Source organism: Periplaneta americana, chromosome 4 (genome assembly GCF_040183065.1).
Source record: "Periplaneta americana isolate PAMFEO1 chromosome 4, P.americana_PAMFEO1_priV1, whole genome shotgun sequence".
NCBI classification, from domain to species: domain Eukaryota; kingdom Metazoa; phylum Arthropoda; class Insecta; order Blattodea; family Blattidae; genus Periplaneta; species Periplaneta americana.
Window position 1 is genome coordinate 75,170,331 of NC_091120.1, and position 25,169 is coordinate 75,195,499.

General features: G+C 37.4%; 1 protein-coding gene across 5 annotated transcripts in view; it reads left to right on the forward strand.

Annotated features, from left to right (window-relative positions):
* Positions 1-25,169, forward strand: part of LOC138697959 (vascular endothelial growth factor receptor 1-like) — a 157,429-nt gene that overhangs the window by 14,551 nt on the left and 117,709 nt on the right. For 2 of the 5 annotated variants that reach the window (XM_069823577.1, XM_069823580.1), the window contains exon 1: positions 21,604-22,012. The exons of 2 other annotated variants lie outside the window; for them this stretch is intronic. Coding sequence is in view for 2 of the 3 variants with exons in the window: in XM_069823580.1 (XP_069679681.1) it covers positions 21,955-22,012 (58 nt within the window). In the remaining variant the exon portion in view is untranslated. Of the gene's footprint in view, positions 1-21,601; positions 22,013-25,169 lie in introns of those variants that run through there. One more of the 5 variants, XM_069823575.1, reaches the window with a different exon arrangement.

The window sequence follows — 25,169 nt, forward strand, 5'->3', positions numbered from 1 at the left end:
TATATTATGAAAAATTATACCTTATAGTTTTCATTACTGTTACAGTGTCTAGTATTGTAATTAATTGAAATAAAGCACGCTCGCTTCATTACGAAATTCTTGCACATTCATTTAAGCACGTTCCAACAATTTTCAGTTGCATCGCACGCATATTTTGATGTGTTGACATTATAGATTATGTTTACTGACATTATAGGTTATATTTACTCTATCAGTACTTGCCTTATTTCTATATTCGCAATTATGCATCATAATTTAGCATAACGCTACGTATAACTTGTAAATGCAATTTGTCTACACTTCAGTTGTATTTATTCGTTTCATACGGTACTCCAGTCTGATTAGTTTAATATGTTACCAGGGCTAAACTAGCGCTGAGGTAGTACCCTTCGTATTCATACACCTTGCATATACTAATTAGTTCGGTTAGTTCAGGTTTTATTATGCCTTGCATAGAGGATGAAATGCATCTCCACAAAAAATAAATTCAACTGTTTTCAGTTCAGAAGTTACCGGAATTATACCTCAGCGCTCGTTTAACCCTAGTTAAGTAATATAACCGAATGTACATTTCATAGGAGGACTGTGGTGAATTTTTTACCTATAAGTAAGGAAGATAACCGTGTTCTGAAGTTTATCCTAAATATATTTTTCTTTATTAAATCTCACAATAGCTTTCGTTCTCAACTTGAAATGTTGGCGCAAATAGGTTATGTTAACATGGTGAATTCTCTTCACATAAAAATAACACAGTTTTATAATTATTCCTGCCACATTATGCAACAAATAAATGGAACTAGCCGGAACTTATGCACACATTACATTGAATAACAGTTTAATTGTATTATTTATTTGTTCACCACTATACTGGGTCGTATTGAATTCTATTTATCTAACCTACCAGATGAAGTAACACACAACCGTACGTACCTACACTAATTTCATAGGAGGGACTGTGGTAAATTTTCTACCTACAAGTAAGGAAGATATATGTGCTAAATTAAAATCACAATATAAATAATTCTTCTTTATTAAATCTCAAAATAGATTCCATTCCAAACTTAAAATGTTGATGCAAACAGGTTATGTTAACATTTAAAACTCCGTTCACATTAAAATAACACAGTTTTGTAATTATTTCTGCAACATATTATGCAATAAGAAGTGAACGTATCTTACACACACATTACACTAAATAAAATTGAGCACTGACACGCATTAAAGTAATATATTTCACTCAGCTCCGTATACTCAAATAGAAAAGCCCGACCCATCGAGTGACGTCACACATCCTGCATTACGGCCTAGTTTAGATCACGATGGCAGTGATGAAACTGTTTCAAACCAGGCTCTCTGCAGCAGATAGAGAAAGCATATGCGCATGCGCCAACCGGAGTGTTGCATACGTCACTAATGCTAGACAGCTCTGTGAAGAGCCTAGACTCTGAACATGTTGCCGGCCTGGATGGCTCAAGCGGGAGAGGCACTGCATGTCTCTATCGCTTGGTCCGAAAGGTTGTGGGTTCGAGTCCCGCCTTGGGCATGGGTGTTGTGTACGTACTAGTTTAAGAAAGCTGAAAAACATAAAAAAGGAATAGAAAGGGTCATGAAAAAAAAAAAAGTGTCATTCAGCGTTACCAACCTCAATACTAGCGAGTCTGCTACAAACGTCCCGAAATTTAGCTACAAATACCAAAATGAAGCCAAACACATTCAGAAACAGAATCCATGACCTATGCTATAGTTACAATGTTGGAAGGCGGATGTGTTGGATATGTCATTCATTAATTTAGAGCCAATTCATTTTTGTTGCATAGACGACTCCCAATAAAGACACAGTCAGGTGTCGGCGAATTCACGAATCCAGAATTGGCCGTTAAACAATGGGCGCAAATCACATAACAGGAAAACAAAACTGAAAATAATAAAGTTTTCCTTGCCATAAATAATGGTCGCAGTGTCCGGAATTCAGTTCTACCTTAAATTTTCTGTTATGTTTTCGTAATTTTTTTAGGAAGCGAGAAACTTCTTATGGCTATTAGAATGTGAGAAAATAACATTTGACAGAAGAACGTGTTTACACATAAAATTGAGTATTCACAAGTGGTCATTAGATCGAATCTCATTCGGCTACACTTTGCCATTCGACTACGACCATTCTGCTAAAAGCTACGTATAGCCCAATTCGGCCACGGTTGGCAATGCTGCAGTCTGTCAGTATGCGAGAAATTATGGTATTAAAAAAAAGTATCGCAGATCTTTTTGGCCCCTGAAATGTTAAATGTTAAGCAAAGAAGCGAGTCCAGTATCCAACTTGTATATCTCCCAACCAGCTGCAGCCCCCTACAGATATCATCCTGCTAAACGCCATGACAGTAGAAGTACACTCAGAACTCGTGTAAATAGACCTATAATGCCGATAAGTTAAGAAAACCAAATCTAATAAAACGTTACAGACTATGCGTTTATTGTTATTGTTAGAAAATTTTGCCACTACACCATCACTACTGCTTTCATTGTAATTTGTTATTACTATGATCTCCACCCTATCTATCCTCTTATCATTGTGACTTCTATGTATATAGTTATCTTCCCCGTAGAAAATTAAACTATGGTTTATTTAACGACGCTCGCAACTGCGGAAAATATTGTTTACATTGACCACTTATACATAATGTTGCAAATAAAGTGTACAGTTTCCCTGAAAAAGGATGAGACGATTGAATATTCCTAAGTCTCAGATGTGAGACACTGCGCATGATCGGAGACCAGAGCACTGATACACAAGATAACGAATATTGAGTTACTTAAATTCAGACTATTTGGTTTGTTACTAGCATCGTTCCGAAATTCACTTCAAAAACAGCAAAAAATATGATAATATTACGTAAATGAAAGATAAATATATACATAAATCGTGTAGTTAAATCGACAATGGACCTTCATGACTAGATCGACATTCCACACAGAAAGGAAAGCTTTCATGTCGTTTCAATAGCTCAGACGGTAAGACTTCTGCGTGTTGTGTAGAAGAGTGCGAGTTCGATTCTTAGTCTATACAACGATTTTTTTTTGTCTAAATAACGTTGAAATAGAGTTTTACAAAGTCCTGAGATTAAGTGTTAATGATCGCAAACAATACAAAATTACAAGTTATAATATTATAAACGTTAATCTAATGAATGCATTTATACACACATATACAATGTAAATGCATATATATTAAAAACTAACAATTAAAATGAAATTATAAAAATATATATAATAATAGACAAACTTTTACAAAGGTTTAGAGTCCTTAGGCTATGTAATTTGTTGAGTAATTATTACAATATTTTATTAATAGCTTTCCCATATGTGTAAGAAATGCACTCGCACAAAACAATTTTTGTTAAAAGTATGGCTTTAGATTATTTCATTCTCACACCTTCAGTTAATTTTAACTGTTTTATCTACGTGTTTGCAATAGTGTTTAATTTAGTATGCATTCAATTTTATTCATGTTATGATTGAATGGAAAAGCACTGTTGCAGTTATTGACTAATTACATATATTAATACTAATTATTAAATGCATCTGTTAAGTAACCAATTGCAGTATCTTTTGCAAAATCTTAAATGTTTAAGTTGTCAATAATATTTCTGTACTATATACTATAATACGTTAAAAGAATTTGCAATAGATTTGGGATCCTCTACTTTATAATCATTGGTTTTAGTGAAAAAATATTTTCTTTCTTAGGATATCTACAAGTTTAAATTTAATAATATTCCGAATAGATTTAATTGCATTATCTGAATTTTGTACTTTTCTATTCAAATATATTCTATTTCCCTCTTTCATAATTTTTGATAAATTACACTGTACTCCTTGCAGTATTTAAGAACATGAGGATCATTACACTGCAACTCATTACATAATTATAGATTCTTCTTTTTAATACATGAGATTTTGAAGTCCCTGCGTTATCTACATGTTTTTACTTTTGAATTTTTTCACAACATTGAGTGGAGAAAATCCACTGAAGTGATTATGAAATTAAGTGAAAAATGCAATACATTTACTCTTAATATCAGTAGTACCAGTATCATATACGTTTTTCCAAGATTCATTTTGTAGACATAAATGTAAATAATCACTAGATACAGCATTTACGATCCTTTCTTAGTTTTTAAATTAATATTTTGAAATTGTTCAGTAACATTGGAAACATTTAGGATTTGTTTATCATGTTCAGGCAAGCCATTGATTATAGGTTCTGTCGAATAGGAATTCAGGCTAATTCTGTGTACAAAACATTTATCAATGGCTGTGCTACTTCAGCTTAGATTTAATTTGATTAGTTTCGCAACAGTTGGACTTCCTGTTATATCCTGTTATTTAGATATTTAATTTAGGGTTGATTTATTAACTCTTACTATGCAAGATGCCTCTTATTTCAATAATTCTATATCACGTTAAATAGTCATTGTCTACACTAAAGTATTATCGCCATCCCTCATTTCTCATCGTAATGGCGAACCGACGTGACATGAGACAGCGAGTTATAGCTCTAGTTGAGGCTGGATATGGGCTAGATCTGCTGGCCGTTTGGTCGGTGTTCCTGGAAGTACAGCCGCGAGGTGGGTTCATCGTTACCAAAATTCAAGAGGTCGAAAATCGTCCTATTCCTGGGCGTCCGCGGATTTTTTCATTGGAAGAGGATGCTCTCTTATTCGAGACAGTTCGACAGGACCCCTTTCTGACTGCTAACGAAATAAGAGCAGTATCTAACTTTCCCGGCTCTTCACAGACTGTGATCAGCAGGTTGAGGAACCGCGGTATTAGGAGCCGGAGGGCTGCGCAAATGGAAATATTGGGGGAAGCACAAGCTGTCGACCGTCTTGCCTTCGCTACCAATCGAGTGGATTTCGATTGGAGAAATGTAATTTTCTCCGTCGAAACAACCATCTCGAGTGATTACGAAGGTCCTGTCCGTGTCTATCGTGAGGATGGTCTCCGACATGACCAGCGCTATGTGCACCGACGTGAAAGATCGGGGCGCTTTAGCATATCGTGTTGAGGGTGGATGTCTTACGATGGACCTGGCGTTATAGAAGCATCTATGGCCGGTTTAATGCGGGAACTTACGAGCACATTCTGGAAAATATATTCCTTCCCTCCGCCCGAGAACGTTTTCCCGAAGGAACATTGCTCTTCCAGCAGGATAGCCATCCCGTGCACTATGCTGCAAGCATTCAAAGATGGTTTCAAAGGAGACCCGAGATCGAAATCATTAATTGGCCTCCGAAGTCACCTGATTTGAATGTCATCGAAAATTTATGGGTGGAATTGAAAAAGAGAAGGATAGTCCCTATGCCCACCGACGCCCTCGAAATCGAGACGAATTGTGGGATCAAGTTGTTGACACCTGGGAAGATCTCGCCGGGGATCAGAACTTATTTCACAATCTCGTGACACCCATGCCGGATCGACTTAGATCTGTAATAGAAGCTGATGGCATGTGGACAAGATTTTAAGTTAACAGGTCTCTTTTTGTTTCTTATGATTTTTGTTTGGGGAAGAATACTTTTAACTTCCAAGTAAGTTTTATTTTTTTTTTTTTTGACGAGGTTCAGCGAACTTGTAAAACCCAGAAATTGGGCATAAATTATTCCATATTTTTCGACAAATTAGACAGTCGAGGAACTCTGAACAAATTAATTACACCTCAATAAAAAAAAGTTTTACCCGGGATCGAACACGAGACGTTTCGGTTATACAGCGGAACCAACACGCTACTATATGAGCTACCGAGACAAGACAGTGACAGCAGCAGTCCAGAATATAGATCCCTTAGCAGACATTTGCCATTCGGTACAGTGAAGCAATGATATTTTGTGACTCGAGCTATGTTGTGAAATCCTGGCCTTAAATGGCAGTCTTCTTCGTGATCCTTATTCTGGTCCTTGTCCTTGTTGTGGTCCTTGTAACAATTCTTGTACTATTTCTCATGTTATGTATCGTTACGTCGATATCGAGTGAACCGCGCTGTAGAACTTTAACTTCCGACGACCAAGAATCGTCTCATTCTTTTTAAGGGTAACTGTACATCAAATATCAGCATTTGCAATCATGAAGTAAAACTTGCTGTAACAAATGTAAAATCTCTTAGAAATCAGGAAACTGTTGAGGAGTGCATCAAAGATGCCAAGGCACTCAGGCAGGATCAGGATAATTTATGACACTACAAGTCCTAGCTTTTGAAATAATTGATACCATAGTGATACGGATGGAATCGAGATTTGAAGATCTTAAAATCTTTAATTTTGTTGAATTACTCGATGAAAAACAGTTCCCTGCTTATAGATCAGTGTTTCCTTCACTTAAGTTGAGTGCATTGGTAAAAAGTATCCATACTTTGACAGTGAACAGCTTCAAAATGAACGAACGTTTATTCTGACCAAACAAAGCATTTGCCTGCAGGTTTGTTGCTGAAATATTTTTTTTACAATGGCCTATCTATCAAGAAACAGTGCGGCTCATAAGACTGATTCTCACCTTCCCTGTATCTGCTGCGTCGAGTAAACGAAGTTTGAGTGCACTGAAGAGAGTTAAGGCATTTTTAAGGAACTCCATGTCAGATTCTTCTGAGCAGTTCGAGTATTCTGGCTATTGAGAAGGGTTTGTTGAACAGTCTTTCCAGGGACGACATCTTCAAAGAACGCATCATTGACATCTTTGCAGAGCGAAAAACACGCTGACTGGAATTTATCTACAAAAATATAAGGTATGAACTTTAGAATACCCAGTTACATGAATGTAGCTTCGCCACTGGAAAACAACTATAAAACTTATGATAAGTCTAATGTCTTAAGTTAGCTTCTGGTATTCCTATTTCCCTCGCAGAAAACCTAGCAACTCTGGTGACAGCAGAAACACGGTATTAAAGGTATCTCGTGAAGGAAGTTTTGTTTCTATAAACAAAAACATTTAGCTTTCGGATTCGCAATACAACTCGTATTCAAATAGCGGTTTCGAAATCCCGCGCGTTTTGTACCTAACAAATGGCGGCTTTCCGCTGCTTCAATTTGGGAAAATATTTCTCACTTCTCCGCTACGGCGTGGTAGGGGCTCGAAACCAGCGCACAACTGCATTGTGGCTCCTCACTGATACTGTTTCAAACCAGGCTCGCTGCAGCAGATAGAGAAAGCATATGCGCATGCGCCAACCGGAGTGCTTGCATACGTCACTAATGCTAGACAGCTCTGTGAAGAGCCTAGACTCTGAACATGTTGCCGACCTGGATGTCTCAAGCGGTAGGGCCACGGCATGTCTCTATCGCTTGGTCCGAAAGGTTGTGGGTTCGAGTCCTGCCTTGGGCATGGGTGTTGTGTACGTACTAGTTTAAGAAAGCTGAGAAATAGAAAAAGGTAATAGAAAGGGTCACGAAAAAAAAAAAAAAGAAAAACGTGTCATTCAGCGTTACCAACCTCAATACTAGCGAGTCTACTACAAACGGCCCAAAATTCAGCTACAAATACCAAAATGAAGCCACTCACATTCAGAAATAGAATCCATGGCCTATGCTATAGTTACAATGTTGGAAGGCAGATGTGTTGGATATGTCATTCATTAATTTAGGGCCAGTTCATTTTTATTGCATAGACGACTCCCAATAAGGACACTGTCAGGTGTCGGCGAATTCACGAATCCAGGAATTGACCGTTAAACAATGGACGCTATTCACATAATAGGAAAAGAAAACTGAAAATAATAAAATTTTCCTTGCCATAAATAATGGTCGCAGCTTCCGGAATTCAGTCCTACCATAAATTTTCTATTATGTATTCGTAATTTTTTTGAGGAAGCGAGAAACTTCTTACGGCTATTAGAGTGTGAGAAAATAAAATTTGATAGAAGAACGTGTTTACACATAAAATTGAGTATTCACAAATTGTCATTCGATCGAATCTCATTCGGCTACATTTTGCCATTCGACTACGACCATTCTGCTAAAAGCTACGTTTATCCGAATTCGGCCACGGTTGGCAACGTTGCAATCTGTCAGTGTGTGAGAAATTATGGTATTAAAAAAAAGTATCGCAGATCTTTTTGGCCCCTGAAATTTTAAATGTTAAGCAAAGAAGCGAGTCACTATCCAACTTGTATGTCTCCCAACCAGCTGCAGCCCCCTACAGACACCATCTTGCCAAACGCCGTGACAGTAAAAGTACACTCAGAACTCGTGTAAATTGACCTATAATGCCGATAAGTTAAGAAAACCAAATCTAATAAAACGTTACAGACTGTGCGTTTATTGTTATTGTTATTGTTAGAAAATTTTGCCACTACACTATCACTACTGCTTTCATTGTAATTTGTTATTATTATGATCTCCATCCTATCTATCCTCTTATCATTGTGACTTCTATGTATATAGTTATCTTCCCCATAGAAAATTAAATTATGGTTTATTTAACGACGCTCGCAATTGCGGAAAAAATTATTTGTTTACATTGACCACTTATACATTGTGTTGCAAATAAAGTGTAGGGGAAGTTGCCCTAGTAACGGTCACTTAAGCCTTTATCATTATTTGAGGTAAATCTGTTAATGAAGTTAAACAAAATTGAATTCTAAGATATGGGATAACGTGAAAAATAAGTCAGTACAAGAATTGTAACAAATAACTGACGTTTAATTACCCATGATTTAATGTTTCCTAAACTGTTGAGATAATGACTTTCAAAAAACTGTTCCCAGTACCGGTCACGTTGGTTTACATGAAAAAACAAAGGTATGACTGAAGAGTTATACAAAATTTAAATGAAAATAATAAAATTATGTCTATTCTCTTGATATGTATCACTCTTAGTCATTTCTCGCAATTCTCACATACAAAATAGACTATTTGGTCACTGTCTACCACAACACTTGCAACACTGCACCCAATCCTCCTCAAAAGATTTGCCACAAATAATGCATTCAGTTTCCTCGGTATCATTTTTGTCTTTTTTGTTTACTTCATTTTCATTCCCAAGCTGAAGTTTACGTTTGGTAGGCCTACCGCCTGAAATTGCCTTCTTCTTAGGGTCATTTTTTTCCACACAACGCTATTTGTTTCTTCTGTCGCTTGATTTTCTCCTTTTATTCTAACATATTTATAAAGGGGATGGACGTTAGAATTGCAGTTTTTCTCCTCTTCTTTTTCTGTTGACGATTTTTCTCTGCAGGTCATCAGATACAGGAGAGACCTTAGCTATGGCCTTCTGGAAGTCTGTAGATCTAGACGTCGAAGGAACAGCCATGTCAACCACTGGATTTTTCGGAAGTGTCGGTAATGACTCTGGCAAAGAGTCGACATTGAAATCTGAAGACTCTGCTGAAGGTTTGCCACGTTCACCTCCCTCTGCCACTTTTCTTGTGTTTGACGCTGGTAGGAAATCCAGTTCTCAAAATATATTCCTGTTGAAAGGATATATCCCTGTACATTGGAATCCTGACTTTGCCAATTCCATCCTGCATATTTTGGTGAACGCAGTTCCTACTAATCCGCAGATGTCTTTGTCAGTGATTTTCAATCCCAGTTTTCCATACTTGCTCATCCACTCTTCACAAGCTTGCATTGTATGCAGATTTGAAATGCCTCATGACTGCACGATCCAGAGGCTGGAGTTTGTGTGTTGTTTGTGGGGGAAGGCTCAACATATGGACGTGATGCTTTTTGGCAAGAATAATATCTTGAAGATCTTTGTGTGTACTATGGCCATCTAAGATGAGCAGAACTGGAGTTTGCTCTGTAGGATTTACTCTCTCAATGAAAGCCTTCAGCCATTTAATAAATCCTGAAACCGAAATCCAGCCGCTTTCTTGAGCATCAAAAATGCTACCATCTTTCATCAGCTGTGGATTCATTCGAATCTTCGGAAATACAAATAAAGGCGAGATGAATTGGTCACCAGCAGTATTGATGCAAAGCATCACTGTGATATTCCTGGCCCGTTCACCTGATGTTAGCTTGCTTTGGCTACTTGTTTTTTCCCCTTAATGGACAACACTTTCTGAGAATTTGAATGTACAACACTGACACCCATCTCGTCGCAATTGACTATCTTGTTTGGAGGGAATGAGTACTTATCCATAAGTTCTTCTAATTTGTCAAAAAAGCATCTACTTGCTCCTTGTTAAAGCCTTGAGCTTTCTGCAGGCTTGTTGACTGAGCACAACGCAGAGAAAATTCGGGATGCCGCTTTATAAATCCCCTATAAAACATGTTCCCTGCAGTTTTCTTTATTTTATTGTTTCGGTGGGGCAATTTGAAATGCTCAGCCAGAGCATAGGCTAGCTTTAAGAATTCAGTTTTATTTACAGGCAAGAAACAGCTATCAAGATATTTGAGATACGAAACAAGTTCGCCCTCTAGTTCATCACCAAAGGTTTGTTTAAACCTTCCCATTGAGGGTGCAATTTGAATGCATTTCTCCTCTTTAAGAGCACATACACTGTCACTCAAAGTGCTCAGAGAAGCGACCAGCTGCTTCCCTCAAAGTCAATTTTCCCGCCATCATACCATCAACGGCCATTTTCATGTTTTTTCATCCCATTTTCCTTTCTTGGTTGCTGCCATCTTGACAATAATCCCTGAAATGTACAATAAGTTTACTACAGTTGTTACGAGACTTTCTGCATGACCGGTATTAGGAACAGACATAGTGACCGGCCCTAGGGCAAGAAAAGGGTTATAAAGATAATGACAAATGAATTATATATAACAAAATTTTTCGTAATGTAAGCACATTAAATCATTGCTTAGGTATGTTAAGTATATAATAAAATATAATAGATAAGAACAACTCACCTAAACACAATCAGTAATGGTCCAAACGTTAACAGCGTAATACAAAAACCACGTGGCGCTCACTTCACAAAGGTTTCCTTCAGACTGGCGAGGCAAACACTGAACCCTATGCGAGGAACCAAGTTCCTTTGTCACCGGCTACCACTTCATAACGGGTTGCTTCTCCTATATAGCTCATAAATGTGTAACTAGCTGGTGACCGGTATTATGGTCTGACCGATAATAGGGCAACCTCCCCTACATCAAATATCAGAATTTGCTATCATGAAGTGAAACTTGCTGTAACAAATGTAAAATCTCTTAGAAATCAGGAAACTGTTGAGGAGTGCATCAAAGATGCCAAGGCACTCAGGCAGGATCAGGATAATTTATGACACTACAAGTCCTAGCTTTTGAAATAATTGATACCATAGTGATACAGATGGAATCGAGATTTGAAGATCTTAAAAACTTTAATTTTGTTGAATTACTCGATGAAAAATAGTTCCCTGCTTATACTGCTCATAGATCAGTGTTTCCGTCACTTAAGTTGAGTGCATTGGTAAAAAAAGTATCCATACTTTGACAGTGAACAGCTTCAAAATGAACTAACGAACGTTTATTCTGACCAACAAAGCATTTGCCTGCAGGTTTGTTGCTGAACTATTTTTTTAATAATGGCCTATCCATCAAGAAACAGTGCGGCTCATAAGACTGATTCTCACCTTCTCTGTATCTACTGCGTCGAGTGAAGTATGAGTGCACTGAAGAGAGTTAAGACATTTTTAAGGAACTCCATGTCAGATTTTAGACTGAGCAATTTGAGTACTCTGGCTATTGAGAAGGGTTTGTTAAGCAGTCTTTCCAGGGACGACATCTTCAAAGAACGCATCATTGACATCTTTGCAGCGCGAAAAACACGCCGACTGGAATTTATCTACAAAAAAATATAAGGTTTGAACTTTAGAATACCCAGTTGCATAAATGTAGCTTCGCCACTGCTAAATAGTAGTTCTTACAGCATAACTTAACCCCTTACCGCATTCTGGGACAGATATGGCACATACCCATTTTATATTCATATAATTTATAATATAAGCATACAGTATTAAATAATGTATGCTTTTATCAAAGTGCATACTGGGACAGATATGACAAACTGTCAAGAATTGGATTTGACCATATGTGACATCAGTTGAGAAAGAAAGAACTGCTTAAGTTATTTGAATATTAAACCAGTGTGTGCAAGACTGTCCCATGCGATAAGGAGTTAACTTCAATTATGGCAGGGAAAGACAAAAATAGAAAATGGACAGTGAATGTTCTGTGTTTAAACAACAGTGGAGTTTGGACTATTTTATGATTAAAACTGGAAATAAAGTAACTATGCCTGTTTTGTAACGAATCAGTTGCTGTCTTTAAAGAATATGTCTGCAGGCATTATGAAATCAAACATTTTTCAAAATTTTCACAATTTACGGGGCAGGTATGGGATGATAAAATTTGAAGCAATGAGAAATGGACCATCATCTCAACAGAATATTTTCAAGAAACAGATCAGACAATGAAGCAACAAGAGTGGCTAATTTCGCATGAACTGGCGAAAAGGCAAACTTTTTAGTGAATGATAATGTTGGCAAAGGAGATTTATCCTGAGAAAGTACATTTATTTAAGAACAATTAGACTAGCCGGCATTTCAGAAGACGGTCAGCTGCTATATGCGCCATAGCATTTCTGGTATGTGACGTCACAAGCTTGTACAGTATAACCTATCGGAATCAGTCTATAACAAGTACTTCCCAAGTTCGTTTGTTCACGTGTCAGTGTTTCAATACATTGAATAAGTAAAACTAACATTTACTGTGTGTAAAAGATAAATAAATGGAATAAGAGACTGTAAAAAGACAAGTATTGCACAGGCAGGCGCGGAAAATAGTGTTTAAGGTGTATAATTATTTTCAAAACGATGACGGGCAGAACGCTGCCGGCCATCTTGATGCTGACTGTAACGTTGCCAATGCTCGAGAAACGACTGCAGAAATATGTGGTGTGGGATTGAGAACCGTGCAAAGAATATTGTTAGTGAAGGAAAGAGGGTTTGTTTGGTGTCATGCTACAGTATAATCAACGGCCAAGGTCTTTTTGTCTTTTTATAATTTGAATTGCCAAAAACAAACTTGCCAGTTTAATGAAAAAAGAAAGCAGTTTGAAAGTGTTGGTTTTAGCTCAATAAAACACAAAGTTTGAATACCAATGTTATTTATGAGCTTTGTTCATTAGACTTAATTTAAACTTATGTGACTATCCGTGATTCTTTCTCGGATGGTTAATGTGGCCCTTGCTATGAAAAATTTGGCAGGCCCTGGAGTAGATGAATCTGAAGGTCACGGCCTACTACCAATCAAGTAGGCTGTGCTGAAGGTATAGAAATAGCGACTTATACAATTCACTTGTTGGCAACACTGCATTCCGCTGCGATGGCTTAGTGCACACATGTGTTAAGTAGTCTATAGAGAAGGGAAAAGTTGTTATTTTTTCCTAACAGTTCCATGAAAATACTAGGTTTCAAATAACAGTACCACCATATATTATATACGCCGAAGTTCGATCCACAGCACCGGATCGAATCCCTCTACTCCAGTGTTTTTCCCTTTATGGCCTAACTCCATGTTGTTCATTTATTTTATTTTATTGGGTTATTTTACGACGCTGTATCAACATCTAGGTTATTTAGCGTCTGAATGAAATGAAGGTGATAATGCCGGTGAAATGAGGTCGGAGTCCAGCACCGAAAGTTACCCAGCATTTGTTCGTATTGGATTGAGGGAAAGCCCCGGAAAAAGCTCAACCAGGTAACTTGCCCCGACCGGGATTCGAACCCGGGCCACCAGGTTTCGCGGCCAGACGCGCTGACCATTACTCCACAGGTGTGGACCCATGTTGTTTCCATAATACATAAATTTTGTAGGATCAGAAATTAATCTTTACACACGCACGCATAATTTGGAAACTGCACCAAAATAAAACACCAGGAATGCACGAAACTCCTCCGGAGTCAAGTCCCTAAATTCAGTTCTGTCATTCGGTGAAGTGTATGACACAATTTATTTATGTTAAAACTCTTTAGTCAAAGTAGTTTATGCAAACATTTGGGTAAAAAAGTGCAAAAGTATAGATTTAAGACCATGAGAAAGTCCAGAAGTCATACTGATAGTATTGACACCACGATACCAGTCACATTATATTTATGCACGACGCCAGTTCAGGATTGAAAGATGGTATTAATTTTGTCCCTGCAAATTGTTAAGAGTAGCCAGATCTAGTGACGAAACTCGTAAGCAACGGTTGTCATAATGTAGTTCCATAACATCGAGTATTTTGTAACAGCTAGGATTTTGCCATGTATTATGGATCCCTATCACCACGGCATGGTGTGTCCTTAGGTTGCAGATCGAGGATTAGGCCTCCAGATATGGAGGGTAGCTGTGAATTTATATTGAATAAGCTGTCGCGGACAGCCGATGGTGGGTGGTCCTCCAGCTTGGGGGTTGGGCGAAGTGCTAACACCGTAAAAAACAGCTTGTTACGAAACCCTCAAATAAGCCTCGCAATAGGACTGATTCTCTGGCACGACCACAGCAAAGGAATAAGGTTTTGAGATTTGGTACTTGGAATGTTACAAGAACAGGAGGGGTAACATTAGTAGCAAAAGAACTAGCTAGATATACAATAGACTTTGTGGGAGTATAGGAGATTTTGTTAGATGGTAATGGCATAACACAAATAGGAGATTACTTGTTGTATTATGGGAAAGGAAACAATAATCACCAATTAGGAACAGGATTCTTTATCCATAAAAGGTCGAATTTATCAGTGATAGGTTATCGTATTTAGTACTTAAGGGTAGATGGTGCGATATCATAGTTATAAATGCTCACACCCCTACAGAAGCGAAAGACGACCATATAACGGATAGCTTCTGTGAGGAACTGGAACACACTTTTGATCAGTTACCTAGATATCATATGAAAATTTTACTGGGGATTTCAATTCTAAAGTAGGACTGGAGGATATTTTTAAACCGACTATTGGAAAATAGAGTCTACACGTAACTAGTAATGATAATGGAGTTAGGCTAGCCAACTTTACCACAAAAAATTTAATTGTCAAAAGTACAACATTCCTCCATAAGGATATACATAATATACTTGGACTTCTCCTGATGGATTGACACATAACCAGATAGATCACATCTTGATGGATAAAAGAAGATATACTAGTATAGTAGATATTTAAACTTTCAGGGGGGCAGACTGTAATTCTGACCATAATTTGGTAATTGGAGAACTAAGAGAAAGTCTATCAGTAGCCAAGCGAGTAGAGCAACAAGTCAATATCAGAAGATTCAATATTCCGAAATTAAAGGACGAGGAAACTAAGCAACATTATCAGGTCGAAATTTCAAATAGGTTTGCCGTAATAGGAAGTTCCGACGAATTGAGGAAGAGTTAGATGTTAATAGCGTGTGGGAAAATATCCGAGATAATATCAAAATTGCAGCTGAACAGACCATAGGTTGTTATGAAACTAAGAAAAAGAAACCGTGGTTTGATGAAGATTGTTGCATGGTAGTAGAAAGAAGGAAACAGGCAAAATTGAAATTCTTACAGGATCCAGTTGAGGCGAATAGAGATAATTATTTCAATAAAAGACGGGAAGCAAATCGTACACATAGGAATAAAAAGAGAGATTACTTGAAGGAAAAACTGAATGAGGTAGAAACAAATAGTAAAAATAAAAACATTAGAGATTTATATAAGGGCATAAAGGAATTCAAGAATGGATATCAGACAGGGTAAACGTGATCAAGGATGAGAATGGTGACTTGCTTGCAGACTCTCATTCAATCTTGAACAGATGGAAAAACTATTTTGGGCAACTATTAAAAATACGTAGGCCAAATAGAAATGATGGGGACGAAATTGAAATACAAACTGCTGAGCCATTTATACCCGAACCCACACTTTCTGAAGTCGAATTTGCGATAGAAAATCTGAAAAATTATAAGTCTCCAGGTATCGATCAAATTCCAGCAGAATTAATACACTAGGGTGGAAGCGCATTATCTAACGAAATCTATAGGCCCTAAGCTTGTACTTGCTATTGCGAAAAGGAAATTGTACCGGAACAATGGAAGGAGTCCATAATCGTATCTATCTTTAAGAAGGAGGACAAGACTAACTGTAGTAACTTTCGAGGAATATCACTTTTGTTGACATCGTACAAAATTTTGTCCAATATTCTTTTGAGAAGATTAACTCCATATGTAGATGAAATGGATCATCAGTGTGGTTTTAGGCGTAATAGATCGACTATTGATCAGATTTTTGTATTCGACAGATAATGGAGAAAAATGGGAGTATAAGGGTACAGTGCATCAGTTATTCATATATTTAAAAAAGGCATATGACTCGGTTAAGAAAAAGTTTCATATGATATTCTTATTGAATTTGATATTCCCAAGAAACAAGTTCGATTACTTTTTAACTTTGCTCTAGAGTATGCCATTAGGAAAGTCCAGGATAACAGAGAGGGTTTGGAATTAAACGTATTATATCAGCTGCTTGTCTATGCGGATGACGTGAATATGTTAGAAGAAAATCCACAAGCGATTAGGGAAAATACGGGAATTTTACTTGACGCAAGTAAAGAGGTAGGTTTGGAAGTAAATCCCGAAAAGACAAAGTATTTGATTATGTCTCGTGACGAGAATACTGTACGAAATGGAAATATAAAAATTGGAAATTTATCTTTTGAAGAGGTGGAAAAATTCAAATACCTCGGAGCAACAGTAACCAATATAAATGATACTCGGGAGAAAATTAAACACACAATAAATATGGGAAATGCCTGTTATTATTCGGTTGAGAAGCTTTTATCATCCAGTCTGCTGTCAAAAAATCTGAAAGTTAGAATTTATAAAACAGTTATATTACCGGTTGTTCTTTATGGTTGTGAAATTTGGACTCTCACTTTGAGAGAGAAACATAGGTTAAGGGTGTTGGAGAATAAATTGCTTAGGAAAATATTTGGGGCTAAGAGGGATGAAGTTACAGGAGAATGGAGAAAGTTACGCAACACAACTGCACACATTGTATTCTTCACCTGCCATAATTAGGAACATTAAATCCAGACTTTTGAGATGGGCAGGGCATGTAGCACGTATGGGCGAATTCATAAATGCATATGGAGTGTTAGTTGGGAGGCCGGAGGCAAAAAGACCTCTGGGGAGGCTGAGACGTAGATGGGAAGATAATATTAAAATGGATTTGAGGGAGGTGCATAAAGCTCATTGGAAGAGCCACGCACGTGTTCGATTCCAGGTAAAACTTTTTTTTATTGAGGTGTAATTAATTTCTTCAGAGTTCCTCGATTGTCTAATTTGTCGAAAAATATGGAATAATTTATGCCCAATTTCTGTGTCTTACAAGTGGAGTGAACCTCGTCAAAAAATAATAAAATAATTCTTACTTGGAAGTTAAAAGTTTTTTCCCTCAAACAAAAATCATAAGAAACAAAAAGAGACCTATTAACTTAAAATCTTGTCCACATGCCATCAGCTTCTATTACAGCTCTAAGTCAAATTCGGCATGGATGTCACGAGATTGTGGAATAAGTTCTGATCCCCGGCAAGATCTTCCCAGGTGTCAAAAATTTGATTCCACAATTCGTCTCGATTTCGAGGGCGTCGGTGGGCATAGGTGGCTATTCTTCTCTTTTTCAATTCCGCCCATAAATTTTCGATGACATTAAAATCAGGTGACTTCGGAGGCCAATTAATGATTTCGATCTCGGGTCGCCTTTGAAACCATCTTTGAATGCTTGCGGCATATTGCACGGGATGGTTATCCTGCTGGAACAGCAATGTTCCTTCGGGAAAACGTTCTCGAGCGGAAAGAAGGAATATATTTTCCAGAATGTGCTCGTAAGTTCCGCATTAAACCGGCCTTCGATGCGTTCTATAACGCCAGGTCCATCGTAAGACATCCATGTATCTTACATTAAATTTTAAGAGTTAATATATCTCACTATAAAATAATTGTGTATTTATATGTTTAGACATTACCTACTTCATTGATCATTCATTATATTTCTTGAATGCATGGTACAGGTTTTATTGTAACCGCAATATACTGCTCAGTGTTTACATAAGAGGCATACTCCATCCGTCGCACGCCCCCTTCTCATACAGTCTATACCGCGTGCGCAGTAAACCTTGCGATTCTCGTGGCAATTCCACGAAGTCTAATTATTATTATTATTATTATTATTATTATTATTATTATTATTATTATTATTATTATTATTATTATTATTATTGCGGGCTTGTCGGTTAATAGACAGGCTTTCCATTAATAATGTAACATAATAGTAGGACGAATTGAAACATCAGTCATATGATCAACAATGATATTACATAGTCTGCAGTCATTAGTTCTTTTTTACTTCTACATGGTACACTTTTAACATGCAATCAAGCAACTTGTTTTGAATCATTTTAGAAGTACTCTTAAATGATGCTGTTGACTTGGTTAAGTGATCTTTTAACTTTTCAAGTCTTTATCTAACTCAGAACAGAGGTGAGCTAATTCACGAAACACGCCCCTGTATTCTGAGTCGTCGGATTAATCGTGCCTTCTTAATGCTAAATCTACTGCCACATAAAATTTTATACAATTTATTATTAAATTTAGGACACAGGTCTAGTTGTTTTCCTCAACTTTCTCGTTGTGTTTTGCAGTCGCGAGTCTGTAGTGTAGGCTAATTTTAACTAAATTTCATTATTCGTAATTGATTAAATGGCGATCTTACTCGTGTTAATTATGTAAGTATGTGCGGCTTACAGCTGTTTCGGTCCTACTTGACACCAGATCCTTCTGTGTCTCGGCGCCATCTCAACGTTGCTGCTGTTGTATGGGTGCGTTCGTATGATGAAGAGTTGTGTCAAATAGTGTGTGTGTTCTGAAATTGATCTGTGTGTTGGGAATTTTATTAGGGTGTGTTTTAGTGTGTCTGTATGTTTCATATTGTTCTAGTGTGTTAAGGTTTTGGCAAGTTCGCCGTTTAATTAATTATTTATATTCAAGAGTTAAAAGTAGTGTACGAAAGATTCAACATGGATTATCAAGACAATTCAATATTCGCTTTAACGAGCATAGACAAACTGAAGACGGTGTTTGTATGAATCTTTGATTTTTTATGAGTTTTATTTTATCCCTTAGACCTAAGTGTTGTAAATCTGTAACACCCAATTTTTAACTAGTAATGTTCACCTCGGAACAGAACACACGGGAAACAGAAGAACGCATTCTCCATATCTCATCCACACAATTAGTTGTTTTTTTATAATAAACATCCAAGTTGAATTTGCCAGATCTGTTAACTTTAGCACTTTGCCGTTTTCGGCGAATATTTAAATGCCGTGTAAGTCTATTATTTAACATGAAGTAAGTTTTGAATGTTAATATTGAAAACGGAGATTTTAATAAAGAGATAACTGAATTAATTTCTTCACAACATTACATAACACGATAACACTTCACAGGTTTACAGTTTCGCACTACAGTTAGAAATATACTGAAAGAAAAGCATTCTTAAACAGAGTATTTTAAGAAACCGAAAGAGATTTTATCTTATTTTTGCATTCTTCCCTCTAAGAAACTTATTCTGACAAAGCGGGAGGACAGATAGAGTGCGAGGAGTAAGGAATTGAGATAGCAAATGGGGTTGTATACACCTATCAAACCATTTAAAAACGAGAGCGGTAAACTGTGCCTGGCACATTTCAGATGCTTGGAATGGACGAGAGAAGATGAACATTGCGCGCGCACCCCATTATATTTCTTATGAGATGTAGTGCCTGGCTCAGATCTATGCTGCAAACACTGGTTACGAGGTTGGCGGCAATGTTTGCAAGTACAAGCGTACCAACTTATTTCTCTTTGGATTTGCGCGGAAAATATGAATTCTCTTTTTCTCTCTCGTGTTCTGGTAGTGCCATGGCACGATGGCACTGCCTCTAAAGCCACCCCTGATAAAGAACAACATATATTTCTCTAAAATGTAGTGTATTTGCATTAATAAAATTTAAAATAATGATTATGAGACACTTCAGACATAATTCACTTGCGAGTTAAGGTGTAATATTATTTTTGGTGTGAAAATTATGTTGTTCGTATGTGTAATACCTGCCTTTATTTCTATTAAATATTGCGAAATTCTTGTACATTCATTATATAATATTTCACTGATCTCCATACACTGAAATAGAAAACCCGAACATAAATTACGGGCTGGTCTAGATCGAAAAGGCATTGACTGTGCCGTATTTCGCACTGTTGTGAAAAGTTGTGTAAACTGTGAAATGTTCGTTATCGGTTGTATGTACCGGTAACGGAGTGGATGGGTGAGTGTGCCGGTGACGGAATGGATGGTTGAGAGTATTGGTGACGGAGTGGATGGGTGAGAGTATCGGTGACGCAGTGAAATAGTGTCAGTGAAGGAGTAGATGAGTGAGTGTACCGGTGACGTAATGGATAAGTGAGTGTTCCGGTGGCAGAGTGGATGAGTAAGTGTACCGGTGACGAAGTGGATAAGTGAGTATGCCGGTGACGGAGTGGATGAGTGAATATGCCGGTGACGGAATGGATGGTTGAGAGTATTGGTGACGGAGTGAATGGTTGAGAGTATCGGTGACGCAGTGAAATAGTGTCAGTGAAGGAGTAGATGAGTGAGTGTACCGGTGACGTAGTGGATAAGTGAGTGTTCCGGTGGCAGAGTGGATGAGTAAGTGTACCGGTGACGAAGTGGATAAGTGAGTATGCCGGTGACTGAGTGGATGAGTGAGTGTACCGGTGACGTAGAGGATAATTGAGCATGCCGGTGGATGAGTGAGTGTACCGGTGACGTAGTGGATAAGTGAGTGTTCCGGTGGCAGAGTGGATGAGTAAGTGTACCGGTGACGTAGTGGATAAGTGAGTGTGTCGGTGACAGAGTGGATGAGTGAGTGTACCGGTGACATAGTGGACAAGTGAGTATGCCGGTGACTGAGTGGATGAGTGAGTGTACCGGTGACGTAGAGAATAATTGAGTATGCCGGTGACGGAGGGATGAGTGAGTGTACCGGTGACAGAATGGATGCGTGAGTGTACCGGTGACGTAGAGGATAAATGAGTGTGCCGGTGACAGAGTGGATGAGTGAATGTACCGGTGACGGAGTGGATGAGTGAGTATGCCGGTGACGGAATGGATGGTTGAGAGTATTGGTGACGGAGTGGATGGGTGAGAGTATCGGTGACGCAGTGAAATAGTGAGTGTCAGTGAAGGAGTAGATGAGTGAGCGTACCGGTGACTGAGTGGCTTAATGGGTGTATCGTGACGGAGTGGCTGAGTGAGTGTCCCTGTGACGGAGAGACTGAATGAGTTTGCCGGTGACAGTGACGGAGTGAATTTACTGCTGACGTAGTGACTGAGTGTACCAGTAACTGAGTGGTGAGTGTCGCGTTGACTGCGTGAGCGGAGAGGTGATGGAGTGATTGAGTTTACCTGTGATGGAATGGCTGAGTGGATTTATACTGTAGATGATACTAGTACATTAGTGATCCATGAGTAGCAGGTTGGCATTGTCCTGGTAACGTAATGACTCGGTTAACGCGTGATAGAGTGGTGGAATCTGTGCACGAGTGGCAGGCTGCTAAGTGCACGGATAACTGAGACACTGCATATGTGGCGAAGCGTGTAGGCGAGTGAGTGAAGTATCGGTAATTATATGTTTTCAATTTCCTCAAACTGAAAATAAATTGTAGCTACACTTCTTTGTCAGAGCTCGAATTCACACTTTCGTGTAACTGGTTATTCTCGTAAGCCCCATTCTTGTACAGTACGGTACCCAGTTCAGTATATAAATCGCTAGTTTTGTTAATCCTGTCGTGAATACAGAAAGAAAAGGAATTCCCCCACTTGATAAACGAGCCTCAGAGCAGGAAATCTGCACCATCTGCAGGCGGTGCCTAGAACTGAAGCCATCGTGCCAGAATCTTATCACACTTCAGATTAGTGAAGCCGGCGGGAGGCATGGCAGGAGCCGAAGTGTGGATTGTGTTACTATTCGTGAAGTTAGCGATTTGTGCAGGTACGTAGAAGCTTCTGCATACAACCACTCTCGCTGTCACTTTCTTACTTGGCAGTCGGCCAACAGCAACTGTGTCCAAAACAATTACCCACATATTTTCCTCACCGTCTTTGCTCTCATACCGTACCTCCTCCATGTAAATTTGTTTCATTGTTCCTCATTTGCAAACTCGTTAAAAATAAAATACCTCTACCTAGTATACCATAGAGAGAAATCTAGTTTTAAGTGTTTCTAATGGAGCCGTGTAAGTTTCATATATTTTTTTCTCGAGAAAAATATTTAATTTTTGTTCAACCAATTCACGACTGTGCCATTACTTTTAAACGTGTTAAATTGCTGAGCGTACAATGCGGATAATTTATATTATCATTAGTTGATTACTTAAGGAGTTAGGTACAACTTACAGCAGTAAAATGTTTGGAAATATTCAAACTTTTTTTCCTCTATTATTGTATGTTGTACAATAATGAAAATTGGTATGCGTAAACCACTGCCCTTCTGCTATATGAAAAAAATAATTTTACGACTAAAAAAATTATTTATGTATTTATTTCAAAATTCTGTGCAGTAATAAAGCGTTTCCCTGATAACTCATAAACTTGTTAACTTTTTCATGTTCTCTCTCTTTTATTTTATTACTGAAACTCATGTTTACAATATCATGCTCTTTCAACTACATTCCTTAATAAATATATTTTTTTATTTTGTGTTATACAAGAAAACACTGATATTTGACCATTTTTTAAAATGAATTTATTTTTATCAGACAATATCAAAGATAGAGAAGTGATCTTGCATCATATTGTAAATATTACGTGCATAAATACACACAAAAAATTCCATCACAGAATGTTGGATAGTTTTTGAGTTATGTGGGAAACGCTCGCTTCATCACTGCACAGTGAACTGAATTTTGAAAAAAAAAAAATGCAAATCATTTTTTTAAATCGTAAAAATATTTTTTTATAGGGCGGAAGGACAGACTTTTACACATACTAGTTTTCATTATTGTTACAAGATATTTACAAGATACAGTAATGAGGAAAAAAATGTTGAATATTTCCAAAATTTTACTTGCTGTAAGCTGTACCTAACCTCTTAAATCTTTATAAAAGTCATTATTCCAGTACTTTCAGGAACTGATTTGATTTCTAAATAATATTGGAAACATCTCTCATTAAATGGCACTATACTATTCTTTCTTCTTAAACTATAGAAGGCTAAATATTACATGAAATGGAAATATAATGGAGCAGTGAGAATTGTAGGGATAGATTAATTATTACGATAAATTATACTCATTACCATATTAAGCCATTGTTAATGTCTCGTTTTCTCTTAATAGATCCAACCGTAGTTTTGTCAATTGAAGGTTTTTTGTTAAACAGAGCGTTGTCCAGTGTTAGACAGATCGTATGTGAACTTTCTGGAAAGAAAAGATGTTAAACAAGTTTATTTTTGAGAATAATGGTACTCCTCATTCATTTTACCATTATTCCATTATCAGCATCTCATTATCTCACCGTTTCTAGATGACACTTGTAATTAGAAATTACAACATAATTATCCAGTTCGAATCCTCAGAACTATGCTTTCCATATTTTATTTGGTAGTAACAATTCTAATTTTGTTTGCGGGTTGTAATATGTACGTACTAGTGCCGTGCAATGTTCGAATATGAGAGGGGATATCAAGATACTACAAACTTCGTCCTACTCCATAGACATCCCAACAGTAGGTGGAAGTGAAGCACGTCAACTAAAATAACCAAATCTATTGAAAACCGGTAAGAGGCCTTTTGGTCGATTCATGTTTGCCGAGTCTCTGCAGAACTGAAGCTCCCTTTGCGTTTGTTCAATATTTCCCTTTCCTTACATATGTTCGGTGCCATTCTCTTCAGTTCCTACTTTTCCTGCGCCTTTATGCTTTATCTGGCACATATCTTGCGAAGTTATTCATAGTAATGAGTATAAGTAATTTTTCTTGTTTTTAATATGACTAAACATTAGTGCTGCTTATGATTAGGTTTTCTCCGGAGCGGTTGTTTGCGCGCTTTCAATCGGAGACCTCCGGTTACCTCCGATTGATGCCGCGCAGGTTGTATATGTGCTGTGGTGCAGACATACACTTTCCGCAGAGCATTCCTTTAATCGGATCAGGTAGTGATCGAGTCCGCTGACGTCCGCGTATCTTTTAAAATAAGTTCTTATTTCTTGTTGTTTAATCTCTCTTTTATGTCAATCTCTCTCCCTTTCTTCGGCTCTTTTTTTGTGTTGCTTAAAGTGCTACGTTAGCTGACAGATTTTTTTCTAGTTTTGAAATTCATAGTAATGTGGAAAGCCGTATTAGTTTTATGTCATTGATCAAATTAATAACATTCAATCTAACTGCAAAACTAACGCAGAAGTAAAGCTTTTCAGTAGCTAATGTAAACATTTATACTTTAATTCTTCTAGAAACTCTCGTTTAATCGCAAACAGGGTTTGTCAATTATTATTCTAATCGGTTTAGTTAACGTAAAATCTATTGAGGGAGCTTCAGAATGGAACAAAAGAAACGTGGGCTATCAATGGGATAAAGTTTACTGTCCAACATAATTTATTCAGATTCTTCACCGGACAGGATTGTGATTATTGTGTTAAAGGGTGTCAGTATTTGAACTGCCTCTTCTAAAACGCGCCACTCTTGCTCTGTAATAAAAATATAAGCGGATATCAACTTATGGATAATTGTAATTATATTATTACCAGATGTTTCTTCAATTTCATTCAGAAATATTTTAATCCAAACAGTAAAATATAACTCAAGTCGTCTTGTAAATATTTCATTTGTTTTTTTATTGCCTCGAAAGTTACGTTTTAGAGAAATTTCAAGACTTTTTCATAGACTGCGAGCCTTTGGGAACAATAGCACTAAAACAATTTAAAAAGAAATCGAATCCTATGTTTTGCGTAATTGTTTTCATCAAGTTCGCGATTGTGCGATCGCTTCAAATGGTCTAACAAATTCGAAGTTCCACCACCCTTAGAGTAAATTCGCCCACATAGTTTACAATATGCGACTTTATTATTACCTTCAACTAAATTAAAGAATTTCCATGCGACGGATATCCGATTTGATGCCATTTTATTCCACTCACAACGACCGTCAGTTCGTA